Below are 23,432 nucleotides of genomic sequence, written 5' to 3'. Positions count from 1 at the left end.
ACAGATATACGGGATCCTATGTTTGCATAAATCATATGCATAAAATAATGCTTGTTTGTTTTCATTTTGCATTGTGTTAGAAAAAATGTTGGATATCTGAATTAATCATTTATTTGTTAAAACTGTCAGATTCAAATTATACTACAGTCAAACCTGTCTATAGCGGCCACCCAAGGGATACGGAAAAAGTGGCCGTTATAGACAGGTGGCCGCTATAGACAGGTAATCCAACTTTGTGTGCATTGCCTACATGTACATGTATCATCGTTGTATATACATGTACATTTATGTGTGTACGTATGCACACGTGTGTATCATGCATAGAACAATGCCGGTGTTTATGAAATTGTTGCACAGTACACTAGATGTAGCATGTGCACAGTCATGAATTAGTGCATTATTGTGACTGAATAAGTGATGAATGCAACGGAGGCGATCACTGAATGTTGCCCAGAAATGACTGGCACGGCTAAAAAGTAGAAAAATACCCTGAATTATCAGCTCGGCTACGGCTCCATCGGGTTTTTGGCCGCTATAGACAGGTTAAAATCTACCGCGGGAAACTAAATTTGTGGCCGCTGGCCGCGTTAGACAGGTGGCCGCTATACACAGGGTCTTTAACATGGCTTTTCTCTCGGGGGGATTTTTCAGTGGCCGCTATAGACAGGTGACCGCTATAGAGAGGTGGCCGCTAAGGCAGGTTTGACTGTATAATCAATTAGTTCGTTCAACTAACTTCGTATTCCATTTATGTATGAAGAAAATCAGAAATCAGAACAAAACAATGAAAATTGGCTGAGTCTGTATACTCTTTTTGCTATGTACAAAGGAGAGTACATATTTCTGCTCCTTTCAATAATCTGATAGTGTCATTTAGTGTTATCGTAACATATAAACATGTGAACATGGTAAGTATGATGATCAATGACCACGTGACTGCCACCATGCACCAATGTGAAAGAAGTCGGGTTACCATTCCCACTGCCACGAGCATTCGTTCCTTTAGAATGGGATACATCAGCCTTATATCCACCTTTACATTGGTCTCTTCGCTTCTTCTTCGATTATTCCTTCTCACCATTTTTACATGATTTCATTATTTTCCTCGCCTCTAAGTCTTCACTATAGCTTAATTCGCTTTTCCCCCTCAGATTGAAGATCTGACCTTATTTTTAAACGAAAGTGATAGTGGTATTCCAAATCAGTCCTCGGTGGGAGGAGACCTTGCCCAATGGGTGTGTACTATGCCACGTCTTTTCAAGCTCACCCTGGGCTCCTACTACTTGCCAGATAGTTTCCTCTCAACAGCTGTCGCCTCAGCATCATCGTGTCAGGTAATGTGGTCTTTGACTATAGTTGATATGAGTCATTTAGTGTGGGAAGGATGTATAATTTCTTCTTTAGAACATGAAAAAGAACCTGGTATGTGTGATTTATTTGTCGGCTGTAATTCCTTTGCAAATTAACCTCATTCGGTTTAGCATTGATTAAACAATGTTTGCAACTCTAGTCCTCCTCAGCATTATGACACTCAATGTATTAACAAAAGAATAGGTTTAGACACTTTTTTTGCAAGAGAAAATGTATAAAAAAATAAAGATAATCACTTCCGAAATACAATCCTTAGCCGGATGGGTTTTACACAGTCTTTACTTTTCTGGTGATACACACGTTCTCTACGATAAGATTGATTACCGGTATTAAATTTCTGCTATGACACAAACAGTGCGCAACGTGGAGAGAGAGAGAGAGAGAGAGAGAGAGTGGGAGAGAAAGACAGAGAGAAAGAGAGAGAGAGAGGGAGAGAGAAGAGAATGTGGGAGGAGGAGGGATAAGATCCCTATAGATGCGGTGATGTGGTAGGGTCGCTGTACAATTATTCCCAGGAAATGAACATTGTGCACATTTTTTTATCTATTTATTTATTTATTCATTAATTTTCTTTCAAGAAAATTCTTTCCTCCCTTTCTCTTTTTCGTCGCTCCGTGAGTGGTGACTTTTATTATTATTCTTACAATGTCGTTTTGTTTAGACTATCATTTCTGAGGCCATTGTCCTCGTCAAGCGTCACCTCCCTGCTTATGGTGATGGTCTCCTGAATTTCTGTACATCAAGAGTTGCTTAATTTTTCTTTGAACGACATATAATACGAGATCCTATAGTTGCGTAAATATAAATGCTTAAAATAATGCTTGTTTGTTTTCATTTTGCATTGTGTTAGAAAAAAAAGTTGGATATCTGAATTAATCATTTATTTGTTTTAACTATCAGATTCAAATTATACTGTGATTAATTAGTTCGTTCAATTGACTTTGTATTTCATTTATGTATGAAAAAGAAATTCAGAAATCAAATAGACTCAATCAAAATTGACTGAGTATGTACACCCCTTTTGCTCTATGTATAAATGTGAGTACATATTTCTGGTACTTTCAATAACCTGATAATGTCATTTAGTATTATCGTAACATATAATCATGTGAACATGGTATTATGACCACGTGACTGCCACAATGCACCAGTGGGAAAGAAGTCGGGTTACCATTCCCACTGCCACGAGCATCCGTTCCTTCAGAATGGGATACAGCAGCATTCTATCCACCTTTACATTGGTCTCTTCGCTTCGTCTTCGATTATTCCTTCTCACCAATTTTACATGATTTCATTATTTCTTCGCCTTTAAGTCTTCACAATATCTTAATTTGCTTTCCTCCCTCAGATTGAAGATCTGACTTTAGGTTTTCACGACAGTGATAATGATTTAGAAAAGGTTCCCTCGGTGGGAGGAGACTTGGCCCAGTGGGTGTTTGCTCTGCCACGTCTTTCGGAGTTTACTCTGGAATGTTCCTACTTGCCAGATAGTTTCCTCTCAACAGCTGTCGCCTCAGCATCATCGTGCCAGGTAACGTAGTCTTTGACTATAGTTGATATGAGTCATTTAGTGTGGGAAGGATGTATAATTTCTTCTGTAGAAAATGAAAAAAAGAACCTGGTATGTGTGATTTATTTGTCGGCTGTAATTCCTTTGCAAATGAACCTCATTCTGTTTAACATTGATTAAACAATGTTTGCAACTCTAGTCCTCTTCAGCATTATGACACTCAATGTCAGGTTTAGACACTTTTCTTGCAAGAGAAAATGTATTAAAAAATAAAGATAATCACTTCCGAAATACAATCCTTAGCCGGATGGGTTTTACACAGTCTTTACTTTTCTGGTGATACACACGTTTCTCTACGATAAGTTTGATTACCGGTATTAAATTTCTGCTATGACACAAACAGTGCGCAACGTGGAGAGAGAGAGAGAGAGAGAGAGAGTGGGAGAGAAAGACAGAGAGAAAGAGAGAGAGAGAGAGAGAGAGGGAGAGAGAAGAGAATGTGGGGGGGGGGAGGAGGAGGGATAAGATCCCTATAGATGCGGGGATGTGGTAGGGTCGCTGTACTATTATTCCCAGGAAATGAACATTGTGCACATTTTTTTATCTATCTATTTATTTATTCATTTATTTTCTTTCAGGAAAATTCTTTCCTCCTTTTCTCTTTTTCGTCGCTCCGTGAGTGGTGACTTTTATTATTATTCTTACAATGTCGTTTTGTTTAGACTATCATTTCTGAGGCCATTGTCCTCGTCAAGCGCCACCTCCCTGCTTATGGTGAGGGTCTCCTGAATTTCTGTGCATCAATAGTTGCTTAATTTTTCTTTGAACGACATATATAGGAGATAGTATAGTTGCGTAAATATAAATGCTTAAAATAATGCTTGTTTGTTTTCATTTTGCATTGTGTTAGAAAAAAAAAGTTGGATATCTGAATTAATCATTTATTTGTTTTAACTATCAGGTTCAAATTATACTGTGATTAATTAGTTCGTTCAATTGACTTTGTATTTCATTTATGTATGAAAAAGAAATTCAGAAATCAAATAGACTCAATCAAAATTGACTGAGTATGTACACCCCTTTTGCTCTATGTATAAATGTGAGTACATATTTCTGGTACTTTCAATAACCTGATAATGTCATTTAGTGTTATCGTAACATATAATCATGTGAACATGGTATTATGACCACGTGATTGCCACAATGCACCAGTGGGAAAGAAGTCGGGTTACCATTCCCACTGCCACGAGCATCCGTTCCTTCAGAATGGGATACAGCAGCATTCTATCCACCTTTACATTGGTCTCTTCGCTTCGTCTTCGATTATTCCTTCTCACCAATTTTACATGATTTCATTATTTCTTCGCCTTTAAGTCTTCACAATATTTTAATTCACTTTTCCCCCTCAGATTGAAGATCTGACCGTAGATTTTTGCGACAGTGATAATGATTTAGAAAAGGAGCCCTCGGTGGGAGGAGACTTGGCCCAATGGGTGTTTGCTCTGCCACGTCTTTCGAAGTTCAGTCTGAAATGTTCCTACTTGCCAGTTAGTTTCCTCTCAACAGCTGTCGCCTCAGCATCATCGTGCCAGGTAATGTAGTCTTTGACTATACTTGATATGAGTCATTTAGTGTGGGAAGGATGTATAATTTCTTCTTCGAACATGAAAAAGAACCTGGTATGTGTGATTTATTTGTCGGCTGTAATTCCTTTGCAAATTAATCTCATTCTGTTTAACATTGATTAAACAATGTTTGCAACTCTAGTCCTCCTCAGCATCATGACACTCAATGTATTAACAAAAGAATAGGTTTAGACATTTTTCTTGCAAGAGAAAATGTATTAAAAAATAAAGATAATCACTTCCGAAATACAAACCTTAGCCGGATGGGCTTTACACAGTCTTTACTTTTCTGATGATACACACGTTTCTCTACGATAAGTTTGATTACCGGTATCAACTTTCTGCTGACACAAACAGTGCGCAACGTGGAGAGAGAGAGAGAGAGAGAGTGATAGAGAGAGAGTGGGAGAGAAAAACAGAGAGAGAGAGAGAGAGAGAGAGGGAGAGAGAAGAGAATGTGGGGGGGAGGAGGAGGGATAAGATCCTTATAGATGCAGTGATGTGGTAGGGTCGCTGTACTATTTTTCCCAGAAAATGAACATTGTGCTCATTTTTTTATTTACTTATTTATCTATTTATTTGTTTATTCATTTATTTTCTTTCCGGAAAATTCTTCCCTCCCTTTCTCTTTATCGCCACTCAGTGAGTGGTGACTTTTATAATTATTCTTACAATGTCGTATCGTTTAGACGATCATTTCTGAGGCCAATGTCCTCGTCAAGCGTTTGTTTATGGTGATGGTCTCCTGAATTTCTGTACATCAAGAGTTGCTTAATTTTTCTTTGAACGACAGATATACAGGATCCTATATGTTTACATAAATATATATGCATAAAATAATGCTTGTTTGTTTTCAATTTGCAATGTGTTAGAAAAAAAAATGTTGGATATCTGAATTGATCATTTATTTGTTTTAACTGTCAGATTCAAATTATACTATGATCAATTAGTTCGTCCAAATGACTTTGTATTGATATGAAAAAGAAATTCAGAAATCAAACCAAATCAATCAAAATTGACTGAGTCAGTATACTCCTTTTGTTCTATTTGTATAAAGGAGAGTACATATTTCTGGTACTTTCAATAACCTGATAATGTCATTTAGTGTTATCGTAACATGTGATCCTGTGACCATAGTAAGTATGATGATCAACAATGACCACGTGACTGCCACCATGCACCAATGTGAAAGAAGTCGGGTTACCATTCCCACTGCCACGAGCATCCGTTCCTTTACAATGGGATACATCAGCCTTCCATCCACCTTTACATTGGTCTCTTCGCTTTGTCTTTGATTATTCCTTCTCACCATTTTTACATGATTTCATTATTTCTTCACCTGTAAGTCTTCACAATATCTTAATTCGCTTTTCCCTCTCAGATTGAAGATCTGCACTTAGCGTTTTTCGGGAGGAGATTGGGAGGAGACTTTGCCGAATGGGTGTTTACTCTGCCACGTCTTTCTAAGTTTACACTGAAATGTCCCTACTTGCCAGATAGTTTCCTCTCAACAGCTGTCGCCTCAGCATCATCGTGCCAGGTAATGTAGTCTTTGACTATAATTGATATGAGTCATTTAGCCTGGGAAGCATGTATAATTTCTTCATTAACAAATGAAAAAAGAACCTGGTATGTGTGATTTATTTGTCGGCTGTAATTCCTTTGCAAATGAACCTCATTCTGTTTAACATTGATTAAACAATGTTTGCAACTCTAGTCCTCCTCAGCATTATGACACTCAATGTATTAACAAAAGAATAGGTTTTGACACTTTTCTTGCAAGAGAAAATGTATTAAAAAATAAAGATAATCACTTCCGAAATACAATCCTTAGCCGGATGGGTTTTACACAGTCTTTACTTTTCTGATGATACACACGTTTCTCTACGATAAGTTTGATTACCGGTATTAAATTTCTGCTATGACACAGACAGTGCGCTACGTGGAGAGAGAGAGAGAGAGAGAGAGAGAGGGAGAGAAAGACAGAGAGAGAGAGAGAGAGAGGGAGGGAGAGAGAGAGAAGAGAATGTGGGGGAGGGAGGAGGAGGGATAAGATCCTTATAGATGCGGTGATGTGGTAGGGTCGCTGTACTATTATTCCCAGGAAATGAACATTGTGCACATTTTATCTATTTATTTATTTATTCATTTATTTGCTTTCAGGAAAATTCTTTCCTCTTTTTCTCTTTTTCGTCACTCAGTGAGTGGTGACTTTTATCATTATTCTTACAATGTCGTTTTGTTTAGACTATCATTTCTGAAACCATTGTACTCGTCAAGCGTTTGCTTGTGGTGGTGGTCTCCTGAATTTCTGTACATCTAGAGTTGCTTAATCTTATAACGACAGATATACGGGATCCTATAGTTGCGTAAATATAAATGCTTGAAATATTGCTTGTTTGTTTTCATTTTGCATTGTGTAAAAAAAAAATCTTGGATATCCGAATTAATAATTTATTTGTTTTAACTATCAGATTCAAATTATACTGTGATCAATCTCTCCTAGTTCGTTCACTTGACTTTGTATGTCATTTATGTATGGAAAAGAAACTCAGATATCAAATCAAATCAATCTAAATTGACTGAGTCTGTTCACTCCTTATGCTGTATGTATAAAGGAGAGTATAATATTTCTGGTACTTTCAATAACCTGTGATAATGTCATTTAGTGTTAAGTAACATATAATCATTTGAGCATCGACGTATAATCAACGATGACCACGTGACTGCCACCATGCACCTATGGGAAAGAAGACGGGTTACCATTCCCAATTTTCTGATGATACACACGTTTCACTACGATAAGTTTGATTATCGGTATTAAATATCTGCTATGACACAAACAGTGCGCAAGCGTATAGAGAGAGAAAGAGAGGGGGGAGGGAGAGAGAAGAGAATGTGGGGGTGGGATAAGATCCCTATAGATGGGGTGATGTGGTAGTGCCGCTGTACTATCATTCCCAGGAAATGAACATTGTTCACATTTTATTTATTTATTTATTTATCTTGTTATCTATTTTAGTATTTATTTCATATTTATTTATTTTTCTTCAGGAAGGGAGAAGAAAAAGGGCTGCTAGGGTATCGTAACACAACAGAGGCACGGACACACACGTGCGTGTGGCGGTCCAATAAACAATGACTGATAAATAAAAGAAAAGACTAAACAAATGATGACATGTTAATCTTAGCTGCAAATAAGCAAATCTAGGTTAATTGCTTCACTAGAATTAACAAGTTACCCAGGCAAGTTACCCAGGGTAAACGTTTACTTGAGTGGAAGGAAGTCAAATACAATTGTCTTTAGAGATGTCAATGTTCGCATAATTTGGGGGATAACACATGCCGTGGAGGTACGTGAGTGCAAGCCCTCGATTTCAATGTGCTATACAGTATGTCCCCCCCCCCCCAAAAAAAAAAAAAAAAAAAAATACAATCAAATTTTCGCGTTGATAACACCCAATATGATTAAACTGTCTAAATGCAACTTCAGGGTCTTAAAATATAACATCTTAGCTCTATTTTGGAAAAACAAAAACAAAACTCATATAATTAAGCGGTCACAGAGAAATGTGAAAAGTTGTAAAGCATGTCATGAGTCTGATTCTTCCAAGTTTAGCACTTCGATGCTTTCGTGTGTGCATACAATAGACAGAACTTGGAGGGAAGACATTCTCGGCATCCTCTACAAAATTCCTCATAAGATGTGGACAATGAGTTATAGTTTCATACCCTGTTATATAGGAGACTGAGTTGTAGACTAATCATACAAGGTCTGAAGACACAGACTATATGATAGTACAGTATACTGACATGCATGTATCCATATGTGTTGTATACACAAGGGGACTGCAACTGAACTAATAAAGGAGTACAGACATACTCTTGTGATTGGCTTCAAATCATGACTTTGAACTGTCTTTATTTCGGCTCAAGTGAACTCACAAACATAACAAATTTGGCGACGAGGATGGGATTTCTTCAGAGAATTGCCTGGAACAACTCAATTTTGTGGATGACCAAGAGAAAAGGTGGATTTGAATGGATTTAGATTGGATCGTGCAACGGGAAATTTGTGATCCAGTCAGTGGTGGCCTATGAACAGTCCCAGCTATACGAGATTGTGTCATGAACGCTTTGCAGCATTTGATACATTAAGGCTACACAGTATCCATTCATAATCATATACATAGACACCACAGCGGTTTAGGATTTTCAGTAACCTATGGACGCTTTGCAGTAGGTTTCTATGTTGATACAAGAAGGCTAGACCCTAATTAAGCTAGATCTAACAGAATCCAGTAAGCTACATGATCTAACTAGGAATGTCGGAAGTGCTAGACTCCGTTTCATAGAACTTGTGTAGTTCAGAGACGCTTTGCAGATGCAAGTCTAACTCCAACGGTAGTTTGTTAGATGAAATCTGAGGGCCAGCCCAAGCCTAAGTCCATAGAGGTCCAAAGCAGTTTCAGGCCCAGCATTATAGTTGGGAAGGCTACTAAGACCCAGCTATAAGGCCAGCCCAGCCGAAGCCAGCCCGATTGAAGCCAGCCCAGCCCAGCCTAGGACCAGCCGAACCTAGTGCAGTGAAGACCCAGCAAGGTCCAGCCCTGCCGATAGCCCAGCCCAGCCTAGGACCAGCCGAGCCTAGTGCAACGGAGACCCAGCAAGGTCCAGCCCAGCCGAAGCCCACCCAGCCTAGGACCAGCCGAGCCTAGTGCAACGAGGACCCAGCTGTTAAGCCCAGCCCAGCCTAGGACCAGCCGAGCCTAGTACCGTACAACGGGTCCAGCCAGCCCAGCCAAGTCATGCAACATACATAGACTCTAATGTTAGAGCATGCAGTTCTAACTGATGAACTAAAGCAATGGACTCAGTTGAACAAAGTTTTGTAACAAGTTGTATGGCTTGATGTTTATTGTTGCATGGATGCAAAGTTGTAAACTTTTGTTACAGGTACAGCCATAATGTATGCAACACCAGCCTAGTGCCACAAGGTGGTAAGTTTGTTGGACAATATACGAAGATTTTGGTTCAGCAATTGAAAGTTGAGTAGCTAAGTCTTGAGTTTAGGCTTGATAAGCCAAAGTAGGACCAAAGATACAAGTAATTGGTCCATCATTTTCAAGACTAAGTGGTAAGCCCGTAAAGGACGATTTAGTCCTAGTCCAGTGGTAAAGATTAAGCCCACATGATAAAGGACCGCAAAGTTCTAGCCCTAGTCATATAGGACCATGCAAGTCCTATAGCTCGAGTGAATTAAGTGGACAAGAGTTAGTCCAAGCCCTATCAAAGTAGGACCAAATTGATTACACTAGACCAAAGCTCAGCCTAATTAGTACTTAAGGTGTTCTAGTTTAAGTACAAGCCCGTGAATGGTCTAAACCAAATAGCCTACCAGCTCAAATTGGTCCAAGCCTAGCCTTGTAACTGGACCAGACAAATACTGTGTGTAATTTCAGTCATAATGTACTATACCAATGATAGTGCATAGGCCCAACGGTTACAGGTTGTAAGTTGATACGTGGTACGTGTACACTACAAGTCTATGAGCTGATTGGTAGGCCCTATAGTCGGTCTATAGTTGCAGTTTGTAAGCACGGTGAACTAAATGGTTTTGTACAATTGGCAGTGCTTCAGTGAAATTACTGATTGTTAATATATGTGTATAGATACGGTACCAACTACACATTCGTTTTATGTGGGCAAAGCAAACGAAGTAGCACAAGCAGAATAGTCTTGTTCATGTACGCACTGTGAATTAACGATGGCAACCCCGCAGACAATGATCGGTAACGTGCCCCAGTTAGAAGAGGGATATACCTATGATGAGTGGATTGAGCTCTTGGAGGCTTGGTTTTCTGCCAATACTGTGTCTGATAGTGAAAAGAAAAGGGCAATTTTCTTGACGAATGTTGGTTGTAAGAATTATCACACACTTAGAGCACTGCTACAACCGAACAAGCCAACGGAGCAGACATATGAAGTGTGCAAAGAGACACTGCAATCGCACTTTTCGCCTAAACCAACCGAGATAGTCCAGAGGTACAAGTTCTATACAACTGTCCAGAAGCCAGGCGAAACAATTCCACAGTTTGTTGCAAACTTGAGACAGCAAAGCGAAGGCTGCAACTTCAAAGAACTCGATAACATGATCCGAGATCGGCTAGTGGTGGGATGCCGAGATGTTGGTATCCAGCGCAAGTTGCTGAGCGAACCATCACTAACGTTGAAGAAAGCACTTCAAACAGCTACAGCAATGGAAGTTGCTAACCAAGATGTGGAGAGATTGAAAGTGCTAAGTAAAACGCCTGAGTCCACGGTTGGAAAGATCCAAGACAAGAAGTCACGTCAGCCCAAGCAAGTGAAAAAGACACTTAAAAAGCCAAGCAACCCAAGTGGAAGCTCCACTACAACTAGATGTTGGAGATGCGGTGGTTACCATACCCCATGGACATGCCGTTTCAAGGACGAAACATGCTTCAAGTGTGCCAAGACTGGGCACACCAAGAGTCAATGCGACAAAGTACGGAAGTACAAGCAAACAAAAGCAGCTCATCACATGAACAATGATGATAGTAACGGTGATTCTCCCGAGGAACCGGAACAATCAGAGAACGAGATGAGTCATATCCAAGATGCTACAGTAAACAGGATAGGATATCGCGAGCCTTACCAGGCCAAGGTAAAGCTGAACGGATATCAGACAAAAATGGAAGTAGACACTGGTAGCCCATGGACGATGATATCCAGCGGAGTGTATCGCAAAGTGGGAAGTCCAGGAGAACTGACTCGATCTCATCTGTCTCTGAAGACATACACCGGCAGCAGTGTGCCAATCATTGGAGAAGTCAAAGTGGATGTCGAGTTTGACAACAGTCAAACATCGAAGAAACTCTCACTCCTTGTAGTAGAGAAGGGTGTTAACCTGTTAGGTAGAGATTGGATACAGGAAGCCCCTGAAGTGTTGCAGTCGTGTATTGAACTGCACAGCCAAGTCCCAGTCCGTGATGGAACTGTCCACAATGTACAGAGCAGCCTACAGGACATCCTTGACAAACACAAAGAGACATTTGACTGTACAAAGCTTGGAAAGCTGCAAGGATACCAAGCGAAAGTTCACCCACAGGAAGGTGGAGAGAAAGGAAGTTTCTACAAAGCAGCCCCTGTTTCCTATGCTGCCAAGAAGCAGATAGATGCCGCAATCGATGAATTGTTGGAGGAAGGCATCATCACGCCTGTGAAGACTGCAGATGTCGCCTGCCCAATCATCGCAGTACCCAAGCCAGATGGGAGTATGAGAATTTGCGGTAATTTCAAGTTGACAGCAAACAAGATGTTGAAGGTAGAACAGTATCCCCTGCCAACACTGGAAGATCTTCTACAGGAACTTGAAGGTGGAGAAAAGTTCTCTAAGCTAGATCTAAGCCACGCCTATCATCAGATAGAGTTAGACCCTGAGGCTCGCAAGTATACGACAATCAACACTCATAGAGGTCTATTTGAGTACACAAGACTGCCTTTCGGGATAGCAAGTGCTCCAGCCTTGTTCCAGAGGACAATGGAAAGCCTCTTAGCAGATATCCCAATGTGCAAGCCCTACTTGGATGACATAATCATCAGCGGAAAGACTGATGAAGACCACCTGAAACATCTGGAAGCAGTTCTATCCAGGCTACAGAGCAATGGATTGCGCTTGAAGAAGGAAAAGTGTGCACTGATGAAAGATTCAGTAGAGTATCTAGGTCATTACCTAGACAAGAACGGCCTTCGACCCCTACAAGACAAGGTAGATGCCATACGCCAAGCAGAACAGCCAGTGAACCAGAGTCAACTTCAGGCCTATCTGGGATTGCTCGGATATTACAGAAAGTTTATCCCCAATCTATCCCAGGAGATCGCGCCGTTGACTGAGCTGCTGAAGGCTGACTACAGGTCAAACGCCAATGGAAAACGAAGCAGCAAGCCCGACCCGAAGTTCAAGTGGGGGAAAAAGGAAGAAGCTGCCTTCCAAAGATCCAAGCATCTATTGGAGAGAAACTGTGTCTTAACACACTACGACACGTCAAAGCCGCTGTTGTTACAGACGGACGCTAGCCCGTATGGGCTCGGTGCGGTAATAAGCCAAGTGGATGCAGATGGTGAGGAACGCCCAGTTGCCTTTGCATCTCGTACATTGAAGCCAAGTGAGATGAACTACGCTCAATATGAGAAAGAAGGCCTGTCTATCATTTTTGGGTTGAAGAGATTCCACAAACAGCTGCATGGTCGACACTTCACAATTGTCACAGACCATAAGCCCTTGATAGGACTTTTTGGGGAGCACAAGCCTGCAAGTCCGATGGCGTCTGCACGAGTGGCAAGATGGCATATGATCCTGTCAGCATACAGCTACGACATTGTGCATCGTGAGGGGAAACATCACCAAAACGCTGATGCGTTGTCACGCCTGCCTATCCCAGAAGATGGAAGCTCATGGGATCATCCAGATCTGGCGGAGCTGGATGAAACTCGAAGGGCACGCATCAACCTGTTAACTGACATCGAAACGAGCCCAGTTAATGCGCAGGAAGTGAAGAGCGCCACCAGGAAAGACAAAGTTCTTACGCAGGTGAAGAGATACATCCAGGAAGGGTGGCCAAACACAAGGAATCTGCCTGAAGAAGTCAAGGCGTTCTCCTGCAAGAAAGACGAGTTGACAGTAGAAGATGACATCATCCTGTGGGGAGCAAGAGTGGTCATACCCAACAATGCGGACATGAGAGAAAGAATTCTCAAAGAGCTACATAGCACCCATCCAGGCATCGTAAAGATGAAAGCTCTTGCTAGGTCCTATGTATGGTGGCCAGGAATAGACAGCCAACTGGAACAGCAAGTGAAGAGTTGTCCAAGTTGCCAGCAGAGTCAACACAGCCCTGCTGCATCGCCTATCCACCCATGGGAATTTCCAGACAAGCCATGGAGTCGTATTCACTGTGATTATGCCACCATCGGAGATGAGAATGTCCTGATCATAGTCGATGCCCACAGCAAGTGGATCGAAGCTGTTCGGGTTAAAAGAGCAACAACTACAGCCACAGTGACTGCCTTGAGAAGAGTGTTTGCCACACATGGCATTCCGGAGACGGTGGTTACCGACAACGGTACACAATTTGTGTCGGAAGACTTTGCCACATTCATGACAAGCAATGGTATTTGCCACATCCAAACACCCCCGAAACACCCATCCAGCAATGGATTAGCTGAAAGAGCTGTGCAGACTGTCAAAGCAGGAATGAGGAAAGGAACAGATCCTGACCTGGAGAAGAAGCTGCAAAAGTTCTTGCTGAGATATCGTGTTACACCTCAGGAAACCACGGGGAAGTCGCCCAGTGAGCTGATGTTCAAGAGGAAAGTCCGCACGAGACTTGACAATATGCGGCCAGATCTCCACAAGTCGGTGAGGCGGAAGCAAGCGTTGATGAAGCAGACACGGGATCGAGGGAGGAAGGAGAGAATCTTCCGTATTGGTGACCACGTGATGGTAAAGAATTTCTATGCAGGCCCCACATGGCTGTATGGAAAAGTCGCGGAAATCATCAATCCTGTCATGTGTAACGTTGAGCTTGATGATGGGAGAGTGGTCCGACGCCACATCGACCAGATCAGGAAGTACACCACAGAGGAAAGTGCTCTCCCACAGCCTACACAGGAATTTCAACCACCAAAGGATCCGCTAATCGGGTTGCCGATAGAAGCGCCAGGCATGACTGGAGAGCTGCTCGACGAAGCTCCAGCAGGTGAAGCTCCAACAAGTGCAGCACCCTCAGACAGGAACGTGGAGGAAATACCCTCACCCACAGATACAGACATGCCAGGCATGACACACACACCCCAAACAGAGAGACGCACTTCCAACAGAAACACAAAAACACCCAAAAGATTTGATGAATATGTTATGTACAAGTAAAAACACTAAGTTTTACTGTAAAAAGAGTTGTACAAAGAGTTGTGTAACTTTTGATGTGTTACATGGGTAAAAGTTGAAAGGAAGTGAATGATCAATGGTTACGAGGGTAAAGAAGATACAAAATTAATGTTGTATTTAATTATTTGCACTGGTGAGAAATCAGTCTCAGTTTTGCCAGGAAAAGGTAAAAGTTATGCTTTATGTCAGTAATTTCAGGTACTAATGGTATGATGAAAAGAAATATATATCATTTGTATAATGATTTTTTGATTATACATCAGGATACATGTACATTTATGAGGAGTATGTTAACTCAAGCTCAATGAAAAAACAAAACAAAAACAAACATTGTAAAGATATTTATGTTATGAGTACACTGAAGTACAGTGTTTAAGAAAATTGATTGATAATCAGAAAGTGTGGTTTAAGTAAAACCATTGGTTATAAGCAAGGAGAAGTTATTGATTTAGAAGAAATATTTTGTATACTTGTTTTCACCAAAGCACTGAGTGAAATGTAACGAGTATTTGAATTTTCAGTTTGAAAAAAAAAAAAAACAAATCCCCGGGTATAATTATCTAAAGGGGGAGGAATGTTATATAGGAGACTGAGTTGTAGACTAATCATACAAGGTCTGAAGACACAGACTATATGATAGTACAGTATACTGACATACATGTATCCATATGTGTTGTATACACAAGGGGACTGCAACTGAACTAATAAAGGAGTACAGACATACTCTTGTGATTGGCTTCAAATCATGACTTTGAACTGTCTTTATTTCGGCTCAAGTGAACTCACAAACATAACATACCCTGAATTCTTATTTGGATTGATTCACTATTTTTGAAGATGTCATTGCAGAGGGTCCCGTTGTATTTTTTTTTTTTTTTTTTGGGGGGGGGGGGAGGGACATACGGTATAAGTTCGCAAAGTGTTTCTTTGTTTGTTTGTTTGTTTGTCAAATCACAGTGACATGATATTAGTATTGAATTTATTTGAATAATATTTTTCTGTTTTTGCAACCAAAAGCGATAACCTCAAAACATAACTGCCTTTGCTAAATCTCCAAGGCGAAACATATACACGAAATTTACAGCAGGATTTGATCTATGTTATTAAAGCATTAGCATAAACATGGCAATCATCTCGCAAACTCTTGGAAGACCTAGGGGTGTTTCATAAAGCTGTTCGTAAAGTTACGAACAGCTTACGAGCGACTGGTGATCAGTTCTTGTGCTGAATTATGAAAATTCTGATAAGTATAGCACACCAGAACTGATCACCACACCAGTCGCTCGTAAGTTGTTCGTAACTTTACGAACAGCTTTATGAAACACCCCCAGGTCATGTCAAAATGTGCTCATCGTATTTATATGTATAAAAGGAGAATGCCTTTTTGCTACTTTCAATAATGTCGTTATTAGTGTCATCGCATCATATGAGTGTGTTGATTTCGTGAAAAAGAATGATGATAAAGTGTTTGGAGGGTTACGTAAATTCTTCTTCGAAAATGAGAACGAACCTGGTATGTGTGATTTATAATTATGTTTAATTCCTTTACAAATAAATCTTATTCTTTTTTACATTGAAAACAAGGATTGTTACTCTTACAGTCCTCCTTACCATTATCATATTCAATGTATGAACGAAAGCATAGATATGGACACTTTTCATGCAATGAAAAATATACTGAAATGTAAACATAATCAATTCAAAAATATTTAAACTTTATCCGGATGGGCTTTAAACAGTCTTTACTTTTCTGATGATACACATTTTTTTTTTCTCCGATAAGTTTGATTATCAAATTTCTGCTATGAAACAATCACTGCAAAATCATGGAGAGAGAAAGAGAGAGGATGGTGAGTTGGAGGGGGATGGAGGGAGGGAGGGAGAGAGAGAGGAATTGAGGGAATCCCTAAACGCTGCGATTGAGATGGTGCAGCTGTTTTTTTAGTCCCAAGAAGAAAAAAATGTAGATATGTATATTTTTGCTTGTTTGTCTGTTTTGTTTTGTTTTGTTTTGTTTTGTTGTTGTTGTTGTTTTTTGCTTTTTTTCGTTACAAAGGGAAGAGAAAGAGGACGGCTAGTACATAGTTACAAAACAGACGCAAAGACACATAATCAAACGATGACTTTGACAAATTAAAGAAAACAACTACTTGACATCGGTTTCATATGTTGGTTTGAATGAAGAAATTTAAGGTTATTTAATATGTTTCATTCAAATTAACAGAGAAGTTATTGCGTTGAATGGAAATAAATTACAATATTTTTACCCGGTAACTTTAACGAGTGCAATCATTAATCATGATAATTGGTCGAAATCGAAGTGGGGTTGTACAACGACAAGTATGACGGGACTTACATGACAGCAAGCTTGTTTGGCTGTAAGTCCCGGATAGTTAGTGTTGGCGAAAGAAAAACGGAGAACGGATAGAAGTTGAGACCAGGTGATTGAATGGAACCAAACAAGGGAAGAGGGGTATGCCTTTATGATTAAGAAATAAAAGAAAAAGAAAACTATAATATAAAACATAATTTTGACCAGCTATCATTTGTTTCCAAAATGTATGGGACATTTTGAGCGTAGACAGAGACACGTTCACCTTAACATGAAGGCTACTAGGACGTCGAGTCATACAGTCTCAATGATAATCGAGAAAGCAATGTGACGCCTTCCTTTTATCAAACGGTTTATTCTCTCCTGGATTTACTGTAATGTTTGATGCTCCTTTATCACAGCTTTTATGTCTAATATCCGGGCTTCATTGAGTTACTCAATATTATAATGGCGATATAACATGTACAAATTAATGACATTATCCATGATCAGAAAATTACGGAAACATCGACAATCAGAAACAGACAAAAGAAAATGAGTAACGAGACCTGTACTTAAAGGTTCATAACTGATTATTTATTTTTTCTTACTGTTACAGATCAGGGAATTGGCAATACTACCCGATCTTTCGGTGTCAAAAGAACGACTCGTCTCAGAGTCAGCAGCAGCAAATTTGGCTGAATTTCTTTGTCGTCTGCCCCATCTTACACGTGCCGATCTCCTATGGCTGAACCTTGAAAGGACCTTCTTTGAGACAATTGTCTCACAGGCTTCACGCTGTAAAGTAAGAATTAGTAATTTTCATCAGTCCAGCACTGTCCCGTTCAAAGCAGGGGGGGGGGGGGGATGACATCAAGACTTTGATGTCCCGACTTTATCATTGCAACAGTTATATGCCTTCGTGGTGGCAACAATTTCGGAAGTCCATCAATCCAGATAGAAGTAATCTAGTTGCAAACTTCCACAATGCCAATGGCAGATATAGTGTGTTTTGAAAGTTAAAATGAAAACAAAAATCTAAATATCTCAAGCGTTGACATTGAAAACACGTGTATTCGGGATCCCTCCCGGCACCCGACAATCAATTGAAGTTTTTGTTTAAGAAAATTGAAATGAGAACTTTCTGCATCGAAGATGGATGTGCCATTCGATAGTCAGCAAACAAAGCGTGATTAAATTTGTATTCGGTATGCTGCCCTGAAATAATTTTGTTTAGAGGAAATAAAAATTGATTGTGTTGATAATAGAATATGTGCCTCTTCCATATCATTGTTCATCATGCTCTAGATGGAGTGCATCATCATCGATGGCACGTCGTTAAGCAAGCTGCTATCAAGGAGGAACAGAGGTATACATAATAATTGTGATTTTCATCTCATCAATTATAACGCATGTAATTGTAGTAAAGCATTGTAGCTAGCATAACCGAAATCAGTAGGAAAGCCGGTGGAAGCAATAAAAAAGAAGTGGAAATCAAATGCCCCATTAAAAACGACACAAACTGGAAAGATGTATTCCATCGTTAGCAGCACCCTTTACGTATTAAAATGGGCAATTTTCCCCATTGTAAAGCCATATTTACCTCAGCAAAGAGTTTGCATTGTATCTTCTTGTGATGGTAACAAACATGTTTCTTTCTTTGTTTACACTAGTACGTTTTGAAGACCTCGCAACTTCAGTTTCACTTGATGTACTTCACATTACTCTCTCAATAAGAGCCCGCCCTCTTTCGTTTACAACTTTATATTATTAATACATTATCTGTCTGCCATTATATAGGGCACGAAGACAATAATTAGACTTGGCCGGTGGCTATTTATGCACCTTTGAGATTTGCATGTCAGGGCACTCCTTGCTAATACTGTCAAGGCAACTTTGAAAATGTTTCGACCACAAGTCACAATGCGCACGACCATAATTATGACGTTTGGAAGGAGTGATATAATTTATTCCAAATCGCTACCAAACACATCCTCAAGCTTTAGTCAGCATTGGAAAATAGTCTGATAATAAATCTCTTACGAATAGCACGTTCCCCAAAGAATTATGATTGAATAATAAGTCGCATTCCATCCACTTGTTGAAGATGATTTATGAAATTCCAATAAGAATTAAAATAATTTTCATGAATACTATAATGGTCATTGGTGAAGAGAAAGAAAAAGGATGATAAATGGTGAGAAAATGGAAAAAGAAGTGAAGGTACATCGTTGATCTGCTTTCAACTTTACTTTAAGATATTAATAAAATTAAAAGAAAAAAAAAACCTGATACCTTCGTGTTTTTACTAAGATAATGCTAGAAACTTTTGATATGAAAAAAAAAAGAAGATTGGTATACTCATATTTCCGTCAGGAAAATGAGTTGAATTTCAACATAAGCTAGGTTTTTTTTTTTTTTTTTTTAAATATGAATTGGAGTAGTATTGGACATCATAATTCGATATAGAGGGGAGCAAAAGTAAATCACTGATGCATAACGATTGTTTGGTGTAGGCTATTGGGAAGTGTTTATACCGACGTCCACTTGCATGTTGTCGCTCAAAACAATTTACATTTCACAACGCACGCTGCTGCTTGCACAATAGGTTAAGTTAGCTTTCTAATTTTAGTGCTCTCAGATTTAGGCAAAATTAGGTTGCTTACTTCAGTTTAAGATTTTCTAGACAATCATGTGCACTGCGCAAAGATTTAGCTAGTTTGAGCGAAGACATGCAACGCCACTTTTTCAGTTCAGTTCCTTTTTTCTCCATCCAGCAAAGAGTGAAACAAAGCAGGCGAAAAACAATTACACATAGCTTAACTACATGTAATTCCAATCAAGGAAAAAAGTACGAAATGAAAAATAATCGCATCGTGTATAATCAGATATGATATAGATTGTATAATCCAGAATTCTTAAGGTTTGTTTTTAAGGATAACAATGAAGTAGGTATATGGAAAATGAGAGGCACACTATTACTAAAGCGTACATGTAGTACATGGATCATTAAAAAAAAAATGATAAATAAGTCTACATCGTATATTCAAACCGTAATTACAGTGTGTTTCAAAGTGCATAAAATACAATTTCAGGCATATCTTCGCGTAAAATGTGTAGATTGAAGGTGCAGAGGAATAAGACTGGTCAAGCTAATATTGTCCCATAAGCTTCGAGTGAAAACTAGCAATACTGACAATTAGGGTTGGCGTAACCGCGGTAACTTATTCGGATCCAACAAGAATTCACAAGTCATCTCTATAATTATCTGACACAACTTGATTATTTTGCTGATCCCCTCTAACTCTCCAATAGACACCCAGTGATGACAGCGGTGCAGAAGGCGAGAGCAGCCACGAAACAGGACAAGGTTGTGCTCCAGAACACTTATAAGCTCCTGACGAATCTTAGACAAACGGCTATGGAAGTATGTTATACTCTTTGAGGAGTGGGTTTCTTGGGAGGACCAGGGAAAGAAAGGACTCGTAAAAGAGGAGGAAGAGAACAAGCAAGAGAACAAAATAAATGCTGGAGAGGAGAACTAACCAAAGCTAAACGTCATAGGGAAGAGTCATAAAGTTCTTAGACATTGATAGACAAGACGCCACAGAATTAGCACAAAGCATTTCAATGGGAAATTGCCCATTTTCTGTTTGTATTATCATGTTTCTTATTTCCTTTTTGAGATTCTGAGGCTGCCATCACTATCAAGCATGTGCTTGTTGAGACGACAGGCTCCTGCATGTTTTTTTTTTCTTCCTCTTTATTCTGAAAGTGTATCCTCGATTCCTTTGATCTCATTGTTATGTTTATACTTTAAAGATTGTGAATATAATACTATGGATGTAATATTATTTTTTTCCTATTCTATTGTCAGATACACGTGTTGTTATATTTCAATATATGTTTTCCATGAAAAAAATGCCGAAATAAAATTGGACTGAATGGAAGAACCGAAGGGGGGGGGGGGGCAAAAAAGATTTAAAAAAGGAAGTGAGGGAAGGAAGAGAATGAGAACATTTGCCAGAACGAAAGGACACTAGCAGAAAGATATTGAAGCAACATTCGAATCGGGAAAGAAATCGAGAAGGGACAAAAATGAATAAGAACGGAGGACGGGACATATAGTGAAACATTGTAAAAACTCATTCTAGTGAGGAATGCTGGACGATCCAGAGGTATGTGCCTGCATACCGACCAAAGTTGAAAAAAAAATACATTCAGAAAACGCTCAAAACTTAAACACGACGGATACGATCTGGAGTCCCTGCTCCAACATAGTGACAGTCAGGCGCGCCGGAAGCAGATTTGGATTGGGGGGGGGGGGGGGCAAACATTGGAGGGGGCTCAAGATTAGACCATGCATATGCTACACAATATACACATACACACACACACACACGCTCACACATACGGTGGTTCGAAACATGGGGGGAACCATAAAGTCAATTAGACGGTCTGTATGCTTGTGCGTGTGTGCATGAGCAATAATGGGACTGCAATACATTACGGAATGTGATACATTCAACAACACAGTCATTAAGGAACATTGTAAGTTTTCCTTCCATGGATTATGGAATGACGGTGTGAAACGATCGACAAATTATATACTGTCAGCAACATAAGGTGAATGGCATAACAATAAAATGCGAGCGAGCGAAGCGAGCGAGCTTGAAAATTTTGATATTCTACAGTTCCAAAACTGGAGTTTTAATTGTAGCTACACGTTTCGCTTTGAAATAAATGGGGGCGCATCGGGCGCAACTGCTGGCAATTATTGGCAGCAACAATAGGAGAATGGCATAACGAGTCAATGCGAGCGAGCGAAGCAAGCAATCTTGAAAATTTTGACATTCTACAGTCCCAAAACTGGGATTTGTAGCTTTATCTTTCACTTTGGAAATTAATGGGGAGGCGCATCGGGCGCAACTACTGGCAGCAACATTAAGAGAATGGCATAACGATTCAATGCGAGCGAGCAAAGCGAGCGAGCTTGAGAATTTTGACATTATTTTTACAGTCCCAAAACTGCCGTTTGTAGCTATATCTTTCGCTTTGGAAATTAAGGGGGCATCGGACGCAACTGCTGGCAATTACTGGCAGAAACATTAGGAGAGTGGCATAACGATTCAATGCGAGGGAGCGAAGCGAGCGAGCTGGAAAATTTTGACATTTTACAGTCTAAAAGCTGCCGTTTGTAGCCATATTTTTTCCCTTTTATTCATACTCAGTACATACATATTTAATTTATTTTCTTTGTTTATTCATTTATTTTTATTATCATTATTATTATTTGTTTTTTTTGTTTTTTTTTTGTTTTGTTTTTTTTTGGGGGGGCTTTTTTTTTTTGGGGGGGGGGGGGAGGGCAAAAATGCGTTTTGCCCCCCCCCCCCCCCATCCCCCAACTTCCGGCGCCTATGGTGACAGTAACTTGTGAAAATTCTCTTTTATGGCTGGAAGATATACCTTGTTGACCGGTCTTGTTGATACAATAATTATTATTGTGTTCTGCTTCCAAGGACGTTGTATTTGACTCATGCACAATACATTTTATCGGCTCCTGAGGAGCAGGATTACGAACAGCTAGCAAGAGTGTAAGCATACATTACACTGGAAAAAGAAAGACACACACAAAAAAACAAAAAAAAAAAACCGCATGCACTCATGCACACACGCTCACACATACACAGGCAACGTGCTTAACAATATTGTGAAGAAGAGCAATTAATTTGGAAGACTGTCCTGATTTCATTATGTTCGCACGTGTCCACCTGTGGATACAAGTTACATAATAAAACCTTCTACATTGACATCAAGAAGCGATGTCAGTACTCTCCCAAAGTTGTAAGAACGTTAACAAATATTTATAATCATTGAGTCATGAATTTGTATCGTGCATTTTGAACAATAATTTGATTTTGATTTTAAAGCAATCTTCGAATTACTTCTGATGAGACGAATATTGTATTTAAAAACAACAACCAAAAATGCAATACGTCATAGACCCTCGATGGAGATAAAGAACGAGGAGGTGACACAAAGATGATTATATTACATTGCACATGGAGTTTTAGCACAACATTCGTTTGGCACATAAAAAATAGGAATATAAAATCATCATTCTACTCCAGTCAAAGCCAACTCATGAATGATATTCGTCTTACCAACATTAATGCATACCGTTTGATTGTTTCGAAATTTGCCTGTCACAATTGTCGCTCGCATAGTTTAATGGATTGACATTGAAAAATTACGATTAACATTAAGTAATGATACATTTCGTGGTACGACAGTTTTACATGTAGAGGCATTTGTAAATGAGCTACCTATAATGCATGTATATATTTAAAAAAAAAAGTGTTTATAGGCGACCGAATACTTTGTGTACAGTATAATTACATTAGCAAGCGTTTATTGTAATGATATAACCTCGTCTATAAATTGCATACCAAGTGTCTTGCAATGTGACTCTTCATTATCATTCTATAGCTCATATATTGTCGCTTTTTGTCTATTTCCGCAGTCATTTTTGATCAGTTTATCTACTTATATGTACTCATTATGTACATGTATTGATGGAGACTGACTACGTTTTGGAGGGTCATAGAGATGGATTCAGTTGTGATGAGCTGCTAGTCCTGCTTCGGG

At 39.5% G+C, this 23,432-nt stretch overlaps 2 protein-coding genes across 2 annotated transcripts in view; one reads left to right on the top strand and one right to left on the bottom strand.

Annotated features, from left to right (window-relative positions):
• Positions 1 to 9,224, top strand: part of LOC140227088 (uncharacterized) — a 101,153-nt gene extending 91,929 nt beyond the window's left edge. Inside the window, exons 10-14 of the mRNA XM_072307518.1 lie at positions 1,152 to 1,334; positions 2,720 to 2,902; positions 4,291 to 4,473; positions 5,888 to 6,046; positions 9,033 to 9,224. Of these exons, the coding sequence (XP_072163619.1) occupies positions 1,152 to 1,334; positions 2,720 to 2,902; positions 4,291 to 4,473; positions 5,888 to 6,046; positions 9,033 to 9,224 (900 nt within the window). The remainder of the gene's footprint in view (positions 1 to 1,151; positions 1,335 to 2,719; positions 2,903 to 4,290; positions 4,474 to 5,887; positions 6,047 to 9,032) is intronic.
• Positions 1 to 23,432, bottom strand: part of LOC140227843 (uncharacterized) — a 233,850-nt gene that overhangs the window by 130,209 nt on the left and 80,209 nt on the right. The window lies entirely within an intron of this gene.

Source organism: Diadema setosum, chromosome 4, assembly GCF_964275005.1.
Source record: "Diadema setosum chromosome 4, eeDiaSeto1, whole genome shotgun sequence".
In the NCBI taxonomy this organism is placed as follows: domain Eukaryota; kingdom Metazoa; phylum Echinodermata; class Echinoidea; order Diadematoida; family Diadematidae; genus Diadema; species Diadema setosum.
The sequence above is the reverse complement of the archived record's forward strand: the minus strand, read 5'-3'. Positions and strand labels throughout refer to the sequence as shown.